General features: G+C 44.3%; 1 protein-coding gene across 7 annotated transcripts in view; it reads right to left on the bottom strand.

Moving 5' to 3' along the window:
• Positions 1–18606, bottom strand: part of LOC126298999 (uncharacterized) — a 222554-nt gene that overhangs the window by 67811 nt on the left and 136137 nt on the right. For 5 of the 7 annotated variants that reach the window (XM_049990628.1, XM_049990626.1, XM_049990625.1 and 2 more), the window contains one exon: positions 11118–11354. The exons of the other annotated variants lie outside the window; for them this stretch is intronic. In XM_049990628.1, the coding sequence (XP_049846585.1) occupies positions 11118–11354 (237 nt within the window). The remainder of the gene's footprint in view (positions 1–11117; positions 11355–18606) is intronic. 7 annotated transcript variants of the gene reach the window in all.

Below are 18606 nucleotides of genomic sequence, written 5' to 3'. Positions count from 1 at the left end.
GCTAAAACAGATGTGGAAAAAGGATTAACGAGTCAGTGAAGGAGAAGGTCGTTTCCCTTTGTTTGCCTTCTTCTTTCTGGTGGCAGAGGAAAACTCAGATGTTTATTTGCTGAAGGGATGTAGGAAGTCTTCACGGGAGTATGACACTGTCCTTTCTGGCCTGCCGGTTGTGTAGCAGTGACTTTGCCCCATGAGGTGAAAGTTTGGTCGCTTGTTGCAAAGTTGGAGAAGGAGACTGGGATGGTAGCATGACACTGGGCGATTTCACAACTGTGATGCAAATCTGAGGTCTCATGTCTGCATGGCCATGTATTTCATGGAGAAAGATGTAACAAGAACAGTACTTTAAGTGCCAGAGGATAAAGTAAAGAAGAAAGAAAGAAAGAAAGAAAGAAGAACAAAAAGCAATGGAGAGACTGTTCTGATATCGACAACTAAATATGCTGAACACATTTCCAACAACATCCCAGACATGTTCCCCTAGGGAGGGGAAATAGAATTGCAAAATGATAGACATGCAGCATGGAAAGGAAAAGATGTTGCAAAGGCTGGGGCCCTGTGGCAGCCAAGCATGAACCCACCAAAGAGCATTGAGCCCCCTGGGGCCATTCATAATTGGACAGAAGTAGTGACCCACATTGCAGTTTCTGTGCTGTACCATCATTTACATCTTTGGCCAGATAAAGTGAGTAGACACAAGAAAATATGTTCGACCACCCAGATACTGATAAATTTTTTGGCTAAATATTACTTTTCCAGCTGACTGTAGTTGACTTTGGTCTTGTTCAACATTTTAGATGTGAATACTTAGTTCATGTGATGATGCATCAACTACAAGCACTCCTGGTTCTTGCAGAGCGAAATGCATAAGACACGGGCAACTAAGCAATGCATATTCAAATTTCTGAAGGGATTGTTGCCATTCTCTAGCCCATTTAAAAGGGGCATTTTTACACCAGAGGTTATGCAAAGGAGCGACTATTTGTGCTGTGTTCGATATGAATTTCATGTAGCATGCCAGTTTGCTGAGAACAACTTTAAGTTCTCATGAATTTGCAGGAGAAAGTAATCTCTCTTTAGCCTTTAAATGCTTAGTCGAGCGACAAGTGCTGTGGGTATCAACAACATATCCCAAATATTCAGTTTAACTGTTGAAAAATGAACTTTTCTGTAAATTACGCTTGTGTCCTAGGTCAGTTAAAACAGACACCAAATGTTTGGGATGTAATTATTCTGTCTGTCTGGATAGAATGATACCATGTATATAAACTGAAGATAAGGGGCCTTTTGACACCACTTGTTCAAGAACGCATTAAAATAACATGGGAGCAGAGGCAACTTCTGAAGAGAAGGCACTGGTATTGATAGGAGCTGACGTGCTTGTTAACCACAATAGATTTTGTAGTTTCCCCATTCTGGGGAAGTTGAAGACAAGCATCGGCTAAATCAATTTTTGGAAACAATCATCCACCTGATAGGTGACCTGGAAATGGGAAGGAATCAATTACTGTTTGAGCATTAACTGCAGCTTTAAAGTCAATTGAGTGGAAGGTTGCAGGAGATGCTGCATTGGCCACTGTCATTCTACGTTTCAGGCTACATTCACTATTGTGGTTGTGCTTCCATCAATCTGCCAATAGCTTTCTAGTAATTAGTCAATTTGTTGACCCTGAAACTGTGTAAGTGCAGTGTGCGATTGCTCTCCAGAAATAGCCATTGAGTACAGAAATTACAGATAATTGAAAGAGATCCGCAAAAAAATTATGGAAAGTTTTATGAGTTCCAACAACTGTCATGGTGAAACAAAATGCGTCACCAGTTGACATCTGCTGTGTCAGTTGAAGAGGTAGCTAATACAGACAATATGAAATCTAGATAACACATTAAGACATTTATCTACAATCGGAAAATTTAAGAACTGAGATACAGAAACTTTCAACTGCTGTAAGTTGTTCTGTTGTGCCGAGTTCTACACAATGAGAGTAATGTTCTTCATTGTGGGCAACTGTCTTGAATGCCGATGCACTATATAAGGCATTGAACATTAATTATGTTTACAAGCATAGTGCTACTTTGATAAATTGTACTCACTGCAGTTCTCCATACTGATGTTCACAAGTCTCTAGATGCACTGACTGGGGGCAAAGCTCTGAATAGTGGCTGCTTAATGAAACACACCGGCAAATCATAGTTGAAGCATGAAGTCATCTCAGTTTAGCATCCCCAATCACAGACTGTGAGCAACGGGAGAGTGACCTCACCCGAAGGTCTGCTGGCGAGAGATTTAAAATTGCTGTCTCTCATATAGCTGTGAGTGTCACTCCAAGAGAAGTCAACAACAATGACATCAGTACTGCATATAATGCTATCTCACATGAGTAAACAGCACCTCTGTGTCCTTCACAGTGATCACTCAATGTCTGACACGTTCACAACTCATATACGCTATCAGGCCTGTAACATCCTGTACACAAAACAACGCTACTACACTTTGGTGCCTGTTCTATGTTGCAGAAAATTGCAGCTTTTTGTCAGGCAGTATGTGTTTCTACCTCCCTTTGCTATCCACGAGTGGAAACTATGCCGACCACTGATAAATACATAATGATCTTGCAGTGTTGTGCTCAAAATAGTGTGTAATGCGTTCAAAGAAAACAGGATTCTTGGAATTAATGACCCCAGGTGTTACAAATCTGGATTTAATTAAAGCTGTTTGATCTCCCTGCAGTGCCCCTAATTTGACTTGGGTAACCTGAGTAACGCTACAGACATAAAAAGCATTAAAACAACTAGAAGTGGGCTGGAGTAGTTTGAAGACATTTCACATCACATATTTGATTTCTGCATGCAGAAGTAGTCAATGTCACCATACTTGATGACATTTTAACAACACACTATGCAGATGGAATCTTACCCATTTCAAACAAACATGTTAGAGAGAAAAATTTAACAATGATTAATGATTTGATTGACTTATTGATTAATTGAGAGCAGTTATGGGACCAAACGGCAAGGTCATCAGTCCCGCGATTCTGAAGTGAGTCACAGTAGAAAGAGGGTCTGCTGAAAGTGGACGGATCTAATCATATTCTAAAATAATGGTCATTAAACACACACAGTAAAGGCATAAAAGATGAGACCAAATTTAAAAACTGGAAAAAAGTTGGGTGGTCATGGGATAACAGACTGAGAAGACTGCAAAATAAGTCCCATCAACAACCAATCTGCCCCTACTCCAAGACTAAAGTAGAACCTTATATCTTGAAATAACAACCACTTCCACAGAGGAAACTGAGGACCAGTTCAACCATGGGTGGATTGCTTGCTAATATTAAATTTAAGGAATCGAGAAAATTACACTTAACATGAATGGCCGAAAGAAGGGGAGATTCCACCAATGTGTGAGATATCATCAGTCTGGCTCCACAACCACATTGTGAGGATGGGTTGTTACGTAGGAGGAAACAATGAATGAGCCAGGCACGACAAATGTGTAAACAGCACAAAATAGTGGACTCCTTTCAAGAGGAACAGAAGGAAGAGTGCCAAACTGCAGTAGGCTCCTTGATTGTGCGGAGTTTATTACTATGAGCAGTAGCACTCCACATGGCATTCCCCTTTTGGGCAAAGAGAGATTTGATGTAAATACACATATCCACAGCTGGAATCATGAAAGGAAATGGGTGTAAGGATCTGCTTCTCTAGCCAAACTGTCAGCCAGTTCATTCCCTGGGATGCCCACATGACTTGAGACCCAGAGAAACTGAACAGGCGGCACATTCAAGGGCAGAGAGAAGGTCATGGATAGCAGAGACCAAAGGGTGACGAGAGTAGCATCTGTCAATAGCCTGCAGTCTGCTCATTGAGTCTGAACAAATTAAAACACTGTAGAGGGAGGCCTGAGAAACAAAAAGGAGGGGCCTTGAGTGGCTAGAAGCTCTGCTATGAACACACTACATGATCCTGACAACAAATGATGTTCCAAGCCAGCAGGAAATGTGAGGTCGTATCCCACCTTATTGATGGTCTTAGAAGCATCAGTGTAAAAGATGGTGGTGCCTTGGAACTCTGCAAGGATGGCACATACAAGACACCAGTAAAACATAGGAGCAACAGAGACCTTAGGGCCCCGGAATAGATTGGTCATAATCTGTGAAAATACATAGGGTGCAGTCCAATGAGTGGAGATTGAGAACCCGACGGGGGGAAGTGACATGCATGCGAACTGGCAATCCCACCTGTGGGTGGGTGTTAGGGGGGGGAGGAGAGGCGGAGAGAGAGGGGGAGGGAGAGGGGGAGGGGGGGGGAGAGGGAGAGGGGGAGAGAGAGGGGAGAGAGAGAGAGAGAGAGAGAGAGAGAGAGAGAGAGAGAGAGAGACAGAGAGACAGAGAGAGAGAGATCCCTGATTGGCAAAGAGCACAGGGTACACAGGACGGTCAGGGAAATGGTGAACGGAGATTGCATAAGAAATAAGGAGTTGGCTCCATCGGACGTGTATAGGGGGAATGCTCGCTTCTGTCAGGAGACTATCAACAGGACTAGTGTGAAAGGCACCAATAGCCAGACACACTCCATAATAATGGACAGCGTCAAGGAGTTTCAAAGTGGAAAGAGCTGCTGACCCATAAACCCGACTACCATAATCTAGTCTGAACAAAACCAGAGCACAGTAAAGATGGTGAAGAGTGGAACGGTCTGCACCCCAAGATGTGTGGGCCAGGAGGCAGAGAGCATTAAGCTTCTGCATACATGTAGTCTTTAGGTGGCAAAGGGGCAGCCATGTCAACTTGTTATCTAAAATAAGGCTCAAGAAACGGGACTGTGATACAACATCGAAGAGCTTGCTGTCTAAATAAAGTTCTGGATTGGGGTGTACTCGGGTCAGTGACAAAAATGCATAACTCGCGTTTTGGAGGGAGAAAACAGGAAGCCATGGACGGTGGCCCAGGCAGAGGCCTGTCAGATGGCACCTTGAAGCTGGTGTTCAGCAGATGCTACCGAGTGGGAGCTGCACCAGATGCAAAAATCGTCGACTTACAATGCCGGGATAACCAGAGGCCCAACAGAGGTCACAAGCCCATTGGTGGCAATGAGGAAGAGTGTGACATTTAGCACAGAACCCTGTGGGATACCATTGTTAAAACTCGAACCCGGAAGAGCTGGTGTGAGAAAAACTCACAGATAAAAATCGGTAGGGGACCACAGTAGCCCCAGTTACGGAAGGTAACTAAAAAGTGATGGTGCCAAGCCATGTCATACGGTTTATGTAGATCAAAGAAGCCTGTCAGATGGCTAATTTGAATCAGAGTAAATATTCAGTTGATCGCCCAGACCAGAAGCCACACTGATACAGTGACAAAAGGCCCTGAGTATTGAGTACACAACATAATCTGAAGCTGACCATCCTTTCGAACAGTTTACATAGTACATTCATCAGGCTAATTGGGTGGTATGTGTCTAGAGACGTTGGGTTTTTCCCGGGATTAAGGACAGGGATAACTATACTGTCTCGCCATTGTGATAGAAAAGCACCTGTGAACCAAATGTGGTTGAAAGACCCTGAGGGACTGTTGCCTCTGGGAAACGTCCAAGTGTTGGATTATTTGGTTGTGGATGGAATCCATGCCTGGCACTTTGTAACGTGAAGAGTGAAGAGCCTGCACTGATTCCCATTCAGTGAAGGGTGCATTATAGGGCTCAACGTGGTGCGGGATGAAACAGAGGGGGTTCTGTTCAACTGTGTGTTTCTGCTGGAAATAGGTAGTAGGGTAGTAGGGTAGGAAGAAGACAACGATGCCGTCGCAAAGCGAGTCGTGAGGTGTTCTGCGAGGACCAATGGATCAGTGCACAGAGCACCTTGGAGGTTCAGACCTTGGACAGTTCACTGTTGCTGGCGGCCCAGAAGGCTACGGAGCTTGGACCAAACCTGCAATGAAGAGGCGTATGTCCCCAGGGAGGAAACCTAGCACTCCCAGCATTCCTTTTTACTCCGCTCAATAGCGTAATGAGCCTTAGCATGGAGATATTGAAAAGTGAGCAGCATGAAGAATAGTGGCAGAGATGCCTTGCATGACCACATCAATGGAATTCGAGAAGGAGGTGTCAAAGTGGGCAGCAGACATATATAAAGGCCAATTGGCCCTGCAGAAGCCCAATGTGAGGGCCTGTCTGCCTGGCAGCAGCAGGGTAACAACAGAATCACCAGAAAGTGGTCACTGTCACAAAGGTCATCATGGGATGACCAATGTAGGGAAGCCACGAAGGCAGGGGAGGAGATAAGTGAGTTCGATAGCAGAGAAGGTGCCATGAGCGGCACTGAAGTGGGTAGGGGAACCGTCATTGAGGGGACACAAACTGAGGTCTGTGATAAGTTGGTCAATTATGATACCATTACCCATTGAAGCCACACAGTGGATGGTGGGCACTGAAGTCCCCAACGAGGAGAAACAGAGGTGGGAGTTGCTGGATTAAGGCACACAGTGCAACATAAGGAAGTGGCCTACCTGGAGGGAGGTAGACATTGCAAATGGTGATTGCTGGAGTTGTTTGCACTCTAACCACTATCACTTCCAAGGTGGTATGCAGGGGATTCGGTCACTAATGACATCGGAATGATCCGGGGTCAGCATGGTTCTGACAGAATGCCTGATAACCATGAAATGTTGGAGAGTGGTTATCACGGAAATGCGTTTCTTGAAGAACAAGACAGAATGCAGAAGAGGAGGAGACAAGACATTGCATTTCTGGTAGGTGATTACAGTATCCATTGCAATTCCACTGGATGATCATGTGTCGAGAGCCCAAGGTAAACATGAAGCAGATGAGGAGGTGGTCAGGTCACTCTGTGAGCAGTCGTCACTGACAAGATGGGGTGACAGCCACAAATAAGATGTCAGACTCAGATTACGAGGGGGAGAGATGGCACCTCTGGGAGCACCGGGGGCACCTTGTCTTGGGATTTTTGTTTTGTCTTTTTTTTCCTCCTCCTCCTATTTCGGAGGAGGAAGGGGGCAGAACACAGGGGGAGTACAGGCTTCTGCAACATCTGGAACCGAGAGAGAGTGGGCGACCTTGGGGCACAAAGATGGTGCGCCTTGTGGCCGAGTGGTGGTAAGTCACCTGGCCTGAGAGATGTCAGGGAGAGGGTCCTGGGAGGGAGACAGATAACCAACAAATGCCAAAGAAGAGGGGTGAGAGATAACATGCGAAAATAGGTCATTTCATCACCACACCCACCTTTTTGGTGCCACACGATCTTACATCTCTACCAACAAACCTCTCCCCAACCCCCACACTTTCTCCATTCTACTGCTGTTCATACCCACTAAATACACCTCATCCAGTCACATCTGCTGTCTGCCTTCTTTACTCTCATCCGCCCTCAAACCTGCTACCCACAGAATATACATATATTTATTAATGATTAGTTATTCCCTACTTTGACCCTTGTGACTTCTCGCCAATTTTAGTAGAGTTTTTGCCTTCTACTATTGTCATCTTACTCAGATTTCATCTCGTTTTCCCCCTTGTGCATCCATTTTGTCCTTTTCGTATTTTTCACATGTATTTCTACTTTATTATATAATTTTTCGCATTTTTTGCACCACCATCTGTGTCAATACAGAAAAGTTCCCTTATCCCTTGATAGATCCCAGTCCCACATACTGTTCCTGCGTTGTTGATAGGCTCGTGAAATCCCCCACTAATGGCCTTACCATCAAATTACCCATCTGTGATTGCTACCCCTCCTTCAACAATGATCTCCACCTGTTCAGATTCCGCCAATCCTTAGCCCTCAGCAACGTAGTGCTACAAAACCATATCAACCAATCCCAATCCTCCTTGTAGTACCGTCTCTCCATCTGCAAAATTCTCCTGCTATGTAATCCAAAATTCCTGGAACCCATAACACACATTGAAACTCTTGCTCTGCAGGAACTTCAGCAACATGCACAATGCCACCTCGAAAAGCTCTCCATCCTGCTCATTTCCTATTCCCACCCTGGAGTACCACTGTCCACCACTTCAACAACAACCTCCAAACCTCCCTCACATCCCCTCACAGCAGAGAAACCCTGTCTCTCACACCTACTACACTTACCCCACCTTCCAAAACCCTTCCACCACCACACAGAACCCAGAACGTAAACAGACCTGCAACAGTGTTATCTACCTTAGTCCCACAGAAACATCAGTCCTTTCCAAAGGCCTCACCTTTTGCTCCACTCCCAAATTCAACCATGCAGGACTAGTTAAAGACCTTGTCTCCTCCTCCCAGTCCTTATAGTGGAAACACTTTTTCGCCACCAAACCGCCCAATCAGACTCAACCAAAGACCAATATTGAACTTTGCCTAACTCAGTTCATTCCTCTATCCAACTGTGATCCACCCCCACTCCCTCCAAACCATCCCTGTTAACTTTCCAGAATTTCTTAATCTTGAACCTTGCCTCACCATCATTCCCCAAATCCCTCAACATGCAAACTAACCTTACATCTGCAGAAAGAACCGCAGTCCACCATCTACAAACTGATCCAGACTTTATAATCCTACCTGAAGACAAAGGCTCCACCACCATTGTTTTGAACCACAAGGATTATGTGGCAGAAGGACTCTGTCAGATCTCAGATACTTCCACCTACAAACCATGCCACAGTGATAGCATTTCAGTAATCCAGCAGGATCTCCAGTCACTACTCAAATCCTTAGGCCCATCTTAGAACCTTTCCCCAGAGTCCATATCTCTACCACTCCCGGAACTCCCACCTTCTACATGTGCCTTGAAGTCCATTATCCCAACCACCCAGGACGCCCCATTGTGGCCGGTTACTGTGCCCCCACAGAGAATCTTTGCTCTCGTAGACCAGCACCTTCAACCTATTACCCGGAACCTATTCTCCTATATAAAAGATACCAACCATTTCCTAAACCAACTCTCCACAGTTACTGTCCTTTACCACACGGTGCCCTGCTCGTCACCATTGATGCCACATCACTGTACACTAACATTCCTAATGCCCATGGCCTTACTGCTATCGAACACTGCCTTTCCAGATGCCCTGTGGATTCCAAACCAACCACCACCTTCCTAGTCACCATGACCAACTATATCCTCGCCCACAGTTACTTCTCCTGTGAAGGCATTACCTACAAACAAATCCACGATATGGCTATGGGCACCCGCATGGCACCATCCTATGCTAACCTATTCATGGGCCATCTAGAGGAATCCTTCCTAAAAACCCAGAATCCTGAACCCCTCACCTGGTTCAAATTCACCGATGACATCTTTGCTATCTGCATTGAAGGTGAGGACACCTTATTCACATTCCTCCAGAACCTCAACAAATTCTCACCCATTTGCTTTACTCGGTCCTACTCAATCCGACAAGCCACATTTCTGGATGTTGACCTCCACCTCAGAGATGGCTACATCAGTACGTCCATCCATATCAAACCTACTAACCACCAGCAATACCTCCATTTCGACAGCTGCCACCCATTCCATACCACTGACTGTAATTAGCCTCCCATCCTTGTACAAAAACAAATGTCCAGTGCCTTATCTTTCCAGTCTCCCACCACCTCAAAGTTCCACAGTCCGGCCACAGAGGAGCATTCCCCTTATAACTCAGTACCATCCAGAACTGGAGCAACTGAATTACTTTCTCTCGTTGTGCCCTGAAATGAGAAATGTCATGCCCAGTATCCTTCCCACCCCTCCTACTGCGGTATTCCACCGTCCACCGAACCTACACAATATACTTGTCCATCCTTATACAACCCCTGCTCCCAATCCCTTACCTCATGGCTCATACTCCTGTAATAAAGATAGATGCAAGATCTGTTCCATACATCCTCCTACCCCCACCTACTCCAGTCCAGTCACTAACATCACCTATCTCATCAAATGCAGGGCTACCTGTGAAACCAGTCATGTGATTTACAAGCTAAGCTGCAACCACTGTGCTGCATTCTATGTAGGCATGACAACCAACAAGCTGTCTGTCCGCATGAATGACCAATGATAAACTGTGACCAAAAAACAAGTGGACCACCCTGTTGCTGAACATGTTGTCAAACAGGATATCCCTCATCTCAATGACTGCTTCACAGCCTTTGCCATATGGATCCTTCCCACCAACACCAGCTTTTCTGAATTGCACAGGTGGGAACTTTCCCTGCAATACATCCTATGTTCCCCTAACTCTCCTGGCCTCAACTTTTGTTAGTCACTGTCCTCATCCATCCAGCCGCCCCCCCCCCCCCCCCCCCTTCCCATTCCAGCACTACACAGCCATCATTTCACCGCCCCACTCAGTCTTTTAACTTCTTTTTATTTCTCTCCTTTCCGCTACTTATCCCCTCCCCCCTCCACGTCTTCTCTCCTGCCCTCCATCTGAACTGCAACACTTCACTGTCTGCCACTCCCACCATACTATCACTCCCCCTCCCAGCCCCAGCCACCTCCTTACCTCCATCCAGTTGCCACTCCCATCATGCACTGGTGCTGTGTGGTTTCAGGTCTCCGAGACTGAAAATGTGTGCACAAGTTGCGTTTGAGTTTGCGCGCGCGCGGGTGTGTGTGTGTGTGTGTGTGTGTGTGTGTGTGTGTGTGTGTGTGTGTGTGTGTGTGGACTTATTGGCTGAAAGCTATAATTGTGTGAATCTTTTTGTTGTGCCTATCGTGACTCAGCATCTCCGCTACATGGTGAGTAGCAACTTTCCTTCTCTGGCATTGTTACATCCCTACTTATTTTATATTCATGTCATAAAAAAATCACTTCATCCTTGACGTAAGTGGTGTCTGCTGTCTGAATCATCATTTACTACTAGCCACAGTTGAAAATGAGATCACTCTGACGATTTTGAATTACTCAATCTGCAGTGAACATACATAAACATTTTAACAGGTCAGAGAATAAAATAAACTAATGTAATATATAAATAACACTCCAGACAGTTTTAAAATCTGCAGTTATAAAATGAAAATGAGTTAACTTTCTACATTTCAGTTGTCACCTAGGGAAAAGCGAAATTAAAGAGTACAACATTTCTAATGCTACAAAAAATAAATATAAGCTGCAGATGGAAATCTAATTATGTAGTCATTTACATCTCCATTATATATGTCAACTGGTGACTCTTCTCTTTTCCCTTTTAATGTTTTTCTGAGATTGGCTTCAGCTGGATTCCCATGAGCAGCTAAAGGAATACACCGTTTTGGCACAATGTCACAAATCTGTAATGGAGTCTCCAAATCTTGCTTCTTCAGGTCATTCACTTGATTTGGTACAGCACAGACAAATTTCATTTTATCTCCACTTTTGGGCCGATTCACAGATAACCTCGACTGCAAATAAATTAAACAGTAGTGAAACCATTACCATGAAAGTGTGTACTAGCTCTATTAGTTAGTTACCAAACATAGCTTTTAGAAAGAGGTTACTTCAACAAGAAGAAAGTTAGTTTTCAACTAGGTAACACCATTATTTATTACAGAAATTACACTTCAGTCTGCTATTCACCATCCTGAAAACACACACAAGATGATTTGCAACATCTGAATTTTAGGCCAACAGGAGTAGAAAAGGCACTTTGTATGGCAAAATGGAACCAAGGACAGAACAACAGTAAGATAATGAGATGTTGGAGTGGCCAACATAAAATTTCAACATTTCAGTGGTTTAGTCCACAGACTGGAACATGGGTGTGTGATGCTTCATTTGACTTTAGTTTAGGTAAGTTTGATCTGTTAATGTGTTAATTTATTTGGACTGTAAAAAAAAGTACCATTTTAATAAAAATGTAATAATTGTTATTAAGGTATTTTGGGATTTCATTAGGGAAAAGTATGCCATTTCTTCACCACTTAATAACTAACCAAAGGCCTTAGAAGCTCCACAACCACCTTCACCATGCTAAGAAGCGAGTTCCTGAACATACAATAAACTTCACATTTCCTGCAATATACGCCAAAGGATGTTGCAAAGCTCATCTTGGATTACTGTGGGGAAGGTCAGGTAATATCATTTCCAGTTATATATTTTTCACTGGAGTGAGATCTGGAACAAAAGAAGGCAGTATAAAGTGAGTAACTTCATACTATTCTGTAACCACTCTTGTACTATTGTCATGGTGTGACTGGTTGCTAATGGAAACACACATCTCCCCCTTTAGATATAGTTGTTGTCCTAATGGGGTCATAACTATTTTCATGAGAATACTAAGAAACATCACCATGACCAGCTGTCATGTGAAGCATACAAAATTCACAAGATGACAATCAACACCATTCTGCCTCAGAAACATTACCCCTTCAAGATGCCTCAGGATTACATCTGAGGTAGAAACAAACTCTGTTGCCTGCCTTTTCATATCAAACCATTGTTAGCTGAGGAAACTACAGATTCATTAGAAAACATTAATTTTTCTAGTTATAACTGACACAGTCCTTGCAAAATGCTAGTCAGAGTAGTTAATCCCCACAAGAGTGGTTCTAGTTTACAGCTGTACATTTTCTCCATACAAACTTTCTAAAGCAGGCGGCAAATAGCATCCGCCGACATGAGAAATGAAGTAGCGCAGTTCATCTGCACAGAAAGGGAATAAAAAGGGAGCTGAGCCCTAGCTTCCAGAACTTGCTGTAGTCTCCCGCCTTTTTCCAACAGACATGGTATTACTGTCTTGCATCAACAATGCGAGTTGGTAGCAAGCATCGAAGCAATAGTGGGGCAGACTTGGGCAAGTTAATATCTACTGAAAATGTCTAGGGAAGGAAAACACAAAATTGAGGTAAAAAATTTTCAGTAGTGCACTCAGAGTAATATTTAATTGAATAGGAATGTTTAATTGTCCATGGCTTTTTCAGGGTGAATGATTTTTTGGAATCTGTCTCTTTCATCAAAGTGAATGAGTGTGACATGGTTAGGCATGTTTCTATTTTTTAGTGTTAAATAAATTACATTAAAGGACATAATCTTTTATTTTAGAAAAAATTTACTAGACCCTATGATATATTTTGTAAACAATAACAAAACATCAAGCCCAGTTAGGCTGCAGTTTAATTTTCTATGTAGACATGGGTGTTGTAAGTATCTCCCTCAAAGGGTTCAATTGAGAATTGTTAGGCATACAGTCAGTTCAGTTAAAATTACAGGGGAGTAGTGGAGAGTGTTTACATGTGGCCTACTGTGGCAACACAATTTTCAGGTTCAATAATCGTGGAAAGGAACTGTACTGAACTATGCACAACAACAGTAGGGAACAACGCACATAAACAGCAGCAGTTAGTGACACATGCCGGAGATGTGTCATATGTGTGAAACATTGAATACCATCATTAAGCAGAAGAGAAGAATGATTAAAGTGGTAGGAGACATCAACATCACAACATGCCACCAGCAATAGCATAGCGAGATAAGTTCTCAAACAGAAAAACATTTGAGTGTAGCAAAAGGCTTTACTGGTGTAGTGGATTGCATGTGGCAGTGATGCTATAGACATTGTTGAGTAAAAGTAGAAGTGTGTCACACGTGTTGGAAATGATGTAGCATAATATGTCAGAAAGTGACAATCAGTTTATTGGTGTAAAAGTAGCAGAAATTGTGGAGGAAAGTAGTGAGATGGGTGGTGAACAGGATTTTGAGTTATATAAGCTGGGAGCGGAAAAAAAAAGGTAGACACAGATTCAGGCACTACAGAAATGTCAGTAACTAGTGTAACAAACTCTTGTGTAATGGGCTAATTAGTAGGGGTGGATGACAGATAAAACGGGTACCTAGAAAGGCATTTACATCTGCAAATGCTCCTAGCAACACTAATGGGTCAGGCCAAGGAAACTACTTGAGTTCCATGGAGCACCCCATTCTGCTCTCTCACAATGTCTAATGACTACTGAGATTGCTGATATGGAGTACCTGCCAGTAGGTGGTAACACAATGCACCTAATGTGAAAAACTTATGCTTTTGGGGGTGCCCGGATACTTTTGATCACATAATGTATCATTAGACAAAGCAAGAACAGTTGCTGACCTTTGGCAGCTCTGTAGATGATGGAGCTTTGCCCACACCTGGGAGGGAGAGGCATATGTTCCCTAAGAATCGACTGAGCATTCCTAATATTCCTTCTTACTGTGCTTAATTAGCTTGCAAGCCTTCGTGCAGAGTCACTTAAAAGTGAACAGGACAGCCCATCAAGCATGCCACCTGAAGTGTTGCAGGCCCCTATGATGATCATTAACAGCTGTTGGAATGTGTTTGGTCTACCATGGGACTGCCCAGTTGTGAAGCGTGCCTGTAGAAGTAATAGAAGTTCCAACAGCATGGGTGACTTTGTCCAAGACAGCTTCCACAGCCTCGTCAAAGCAGTTTGAGAGAGTGGGGGTAAAGGTGACAGCAGAGGCATATAATTGGCTGGCAGTTGGCACTACGAAGAGCCGTGGTAATTGGTCTTTCAGGCAGTGACAAGGAAGTGACAGGATCACTGGGAGGTGGTCACTGATGCAAGGATCATCATGGAACCATCAACATAGTGAAGCCAAGAGACTGGGGGAAAAGCTTGTAAGGTCGATAGCCAAAAAGGTGCCATGAACTGCAGTGAAGTGGGTAGGCATAACATCAATGACGAGGCACAAATGAGTATCAGAAAGACGCTGGTCAATCACGAGGCCTCTACCAGATAAAGTGTTACGTCCCCACATGAGATGGTGCTCACTGAAATACCCTAGTGCGAGAAAAGGGGGAAAGAACTGTTGGATTAAGGCAGTCATCTTAAGGGAGGTAAATCAATGTTACAAATGGTGACAGCTGGGAAGTTTGCACTCGCACAGCTATTGCTTGCAGTGTGGTGCACAGGAAAATCCACTTGCTGATAATGTGTGTGTGAACCAAAGTACAGACCCCTCCAGTTGCCCTCCAGGGCCAGTGTGATTCTGACAGAAAGCATGGTAACCACAAATCGTTGGGGAATGGTTATCAGTGACATTAAATTCTTGGAGGATGATACAGACAGCAGAATAAGAAGAAATTAGCTATTGCAGTTTTAACAGGTGACTGAATTATATTCACTGCTGTTACAGTGGATCAGCACATTGAAGGAATCCTAGTTAGCTGTGGAGCAACCAGGAGTACCAGTTACATCCAGGAACACAGCCTGTCACCAGAGTGGGCCAGCTAACATATAACAACATTGGCTCAGAATCCGACGCTATGGGGAGATCTGGAGACTTTGGGATCATTGCAGTACCCTACTCCTCCTCCTCCTCCTCCTCCTCCTCTATTGCAGCTTTTGGTGTCATACTCTTGCAAGAGCTTATCCAAGAGATGAAGTGTGGGCAGCCCTGAGACACTCGTGCCACAGATCCTTCAGTCACTGACTTTTGGATTGTGAATTGTTTGTTTCTGAGAAGAGGCGTACCGAGAGGGAGCCCTGTCACCAGTAGATGCTGGAGGGACAAGCTCCTTCTCCGACCGGATATGATGATGATGATGATGATGATGATGATGATTGGTTTGTGGGGCACTCAACTGCACAGTCATCAGCACCCGTACGAAGTCCCATGTCTTACACAGTCCAATTTTTTCACAATCCAGTCCAGCCACGAATGATGACAACACAAATACCCAGGCACAGAAAATCCCCAACCTGGCAGGGAATCTAACCCACGACCCCGTGATCCAGCGGCAGCAACGCTAGCCACTAGACAACGAGCTGCAGACTCCGACCGGGTATGGGAAGTGGTTCCTGCAGATGGTGTCAATGGAGTGGAGTGTGGTTGTAGACCTGGTTTGGAAAATACTGAAGTAAGCAGTGTGATGGATGCAACTTTGGTGTAATGGGTCACCGTGTTAAAAAAGCATGCAGGCAATCATAATTTTTTTCTTGCCTCGATATATGACAAGTGGTCAACTGATTTATATTCTTGCATATTTTTTTTATTTTTGAAGACTGGGTAAACTAGTGAACATGGAGGATAATGTTCTGTACAACTGACACACAAATGCAGTTGTTCTCAGAGAGTCATTGCCTGCAGTTTCCACATTTTGTATCTGCCGTACAGAAAGATGACATACGACCAAACGTAAACATCAGATACACCTCATGTAGAGCAGGACATAAGGTTTTATGTCAGACATGCACATCGTAGTTTTAACTTTCTCTTAAAGTGCCTGTATCTGTATGGTTAACCTTAGGACCTATACGCACATGTCAGACAAAAAATGTATACCTTGACATTCATGATTAACACATAGCACCTTGCATTTCTGGAGTGTAAGGTCTCTGAATGATACATCTTTACACAATATTCAAAGTTTTATGTGGGCAACAGTAGGTCACCCAGTTGATCACATGTATGAAAAACGTGAGATTGTAACAGCACAGGTGATTGTAATAGTGATCCATAGTGCATTTTCCCCAATTAATCAACTTTCTCAGATTTATCTTCTATGTAGTCGGCTCAATGCCCCTCTCAATTGTGGTGGTGGTGGTGTGCAGCCAGACAAGAGAGATTTGCATGCATGTATTAGTCTGGAAAGCACCAGTGACCACTCAAATGCACAGTGATGGACAGGATCTAACAGACACAAAGTTGAAGGTGTCACCATGGCATTAACATGGCTAGGCAAATATGGAGAAGTGTTGCATGATCTAGACTCCAAGAGATGTGGGTAAAGGAGGAGAGATGTCAAGTTTCCGGATACAGAGAGTCTTTAGCTGACGAATATGGTGCAGCCAAGTCAGCTTCATATTGAAGACAGCCCAAAAATAATGGGACTTCATAACAACGTCCAAGGGCTGGGTACCCAAACAGAGTTTTGGTTCAGGATGGACTGTGGTACGGCAACAGAAATGCAATATCCACATTTTTGTAGGAGAGAACTGGAAACCATGGGTAAGGGTCCAATTAGGGGCCCTCTGGATGACACCTTGGGGCCGGCTTTTAGCTGAGGCTACAAAGTGGGAGCTGTACGAAATGCAAAAGCTGACAACACACAGTGCTTGGCTGAGCAATGGTCACTAGCCCACTGATCACAATATGGAAGAATGCATCCCACAGAGTCCTGTGGGATGCATTCTCTTGGAACCACACAGAGCTGAGTAAAGTACCATATCGAACCCTGAACAACCTGTGAGATAAAAACTGATGAATAAAAACCTGTTGAGAGCCTGAAAGTGACTAGGAAGGAAGTTGTTAGTTTGGGATCCATCAGGCGTTGGGAAAGGCATTGTTCAATAGTGGTCAGGCCATGGGCATTAGGAATGTTCGTGTAAAGGGAGGTGGCATCAATACTAGTGAGCGGGGCACCATATGATAAACAGACAGGAACTGTGGAGAGTCAGTGGAGGAAAGGGCTGGTACCTTTTATACAAGAGGGTAAGTTCCGGGTAATAATATCATTGACGCCATGAAAAACTTTACCCTCACCCACAATTACTTCTCCTTTGAACGCATTACCCACGAACAAATCCTGCATATAGCTGTAGGTACCTGCATGGCACCATACTATGCCAGCCTATTCATGAGCTGTATAAAGGAATCCTTCCTATAAACCCCGAATCTTAAACCCCTCATCTGGTTCAGATTCATTGTTGACATTTTTGCAATCTGGATCGAGGGTGAGGACACCCCAATCTACATTCTGCCAGAACCTCAACAACTTCTCCCCCATTTGCTTCACCTGGTCCTACTCAACCAAACAAGCCACCTTCATAGATGTTGACCTCCACCTCAAAGACGGCCACATCAGTACCTCCATCCATACCAAACCTACTAACCACCAGCAATACCTCCACTTCGACAGCTGTCACCCATTCCATACCAAGAATTCCCTTCCGTACAGCCTAGCACCTGTGGTCATCTCATCTGCAGTAACGAGCGATCCCTCTCAAAATACATCGGAGGTCCCACTGAAGCCTTCGCAGAACTTACTGATCCTCCCAACCTTGTACAAAAACAAATCTCCAGTACTTTATTTTTCCAGTCTTCCTCCACCTACTGAAGTCCCACTGTCCGGCCACAGAGGAGCATTCCCCCTCATAACTCAGTATGATACAGGACTGGAGCAACTGAATTACATTCTCCGCCAGAGTTTCGGCTACCCCTTATCGTGCCCTGAAATGAGAAATGTCCTGCGCACTATTCTTGCCACCTCTCCAACTGTGGTGTTCCACTGCCCACTGAACCTACACAATATATACTCATCCATCCTTACACAACCACTGCTTCCAACCTCTTACTTCATGGCTCATACCCCAGTACTAGACCTAGATGCAAGACCTGTCCCATACATCCTCCCACCACCACCTACTTCAGTACAGTCACAAACACCACCTATCCAATCAGAGGCAGGGCTATCTGTGAAAACAGTCCTTTGATCTACAAGCTGAGCTGTAACCACTGTGCTGCATTCTGTGTGGACATGACAACCAAGCTGTCTGTCTGCATGAATGGCCACCGACAAACTGTGGCCATAAAACAAGTGGACCACCCTGTTGCTGAGCACACTGCCAAACATGACATCCTTCATTTCAGTGAGTGCTTCACAGCCTGTGCCATACGGATCCTTCCCACCAACACGAAATTTTCTGAATTGCACAGGTG

This window comes from Schistocerca gregaria, chromosome X (genome assembly GCF_023897955.1).
Source record: "Schistocerca gregaria isolate iqSchGreg1 chromosome X, iqSchGreg1.2, whole genome shotgun sequence".
Taxonomy (NCBI): domain Eukaryota; kingdom Metazoa; phylum Arthropoda; class Insecta; order Orthoptera; family Acrididae; genus Schistocerca; species Schistocerca gregaria.
Note: the sequence above shows the minus strand (reverse complement) of the source record. Positions and strands in the feature narration are given on the sequence as shown.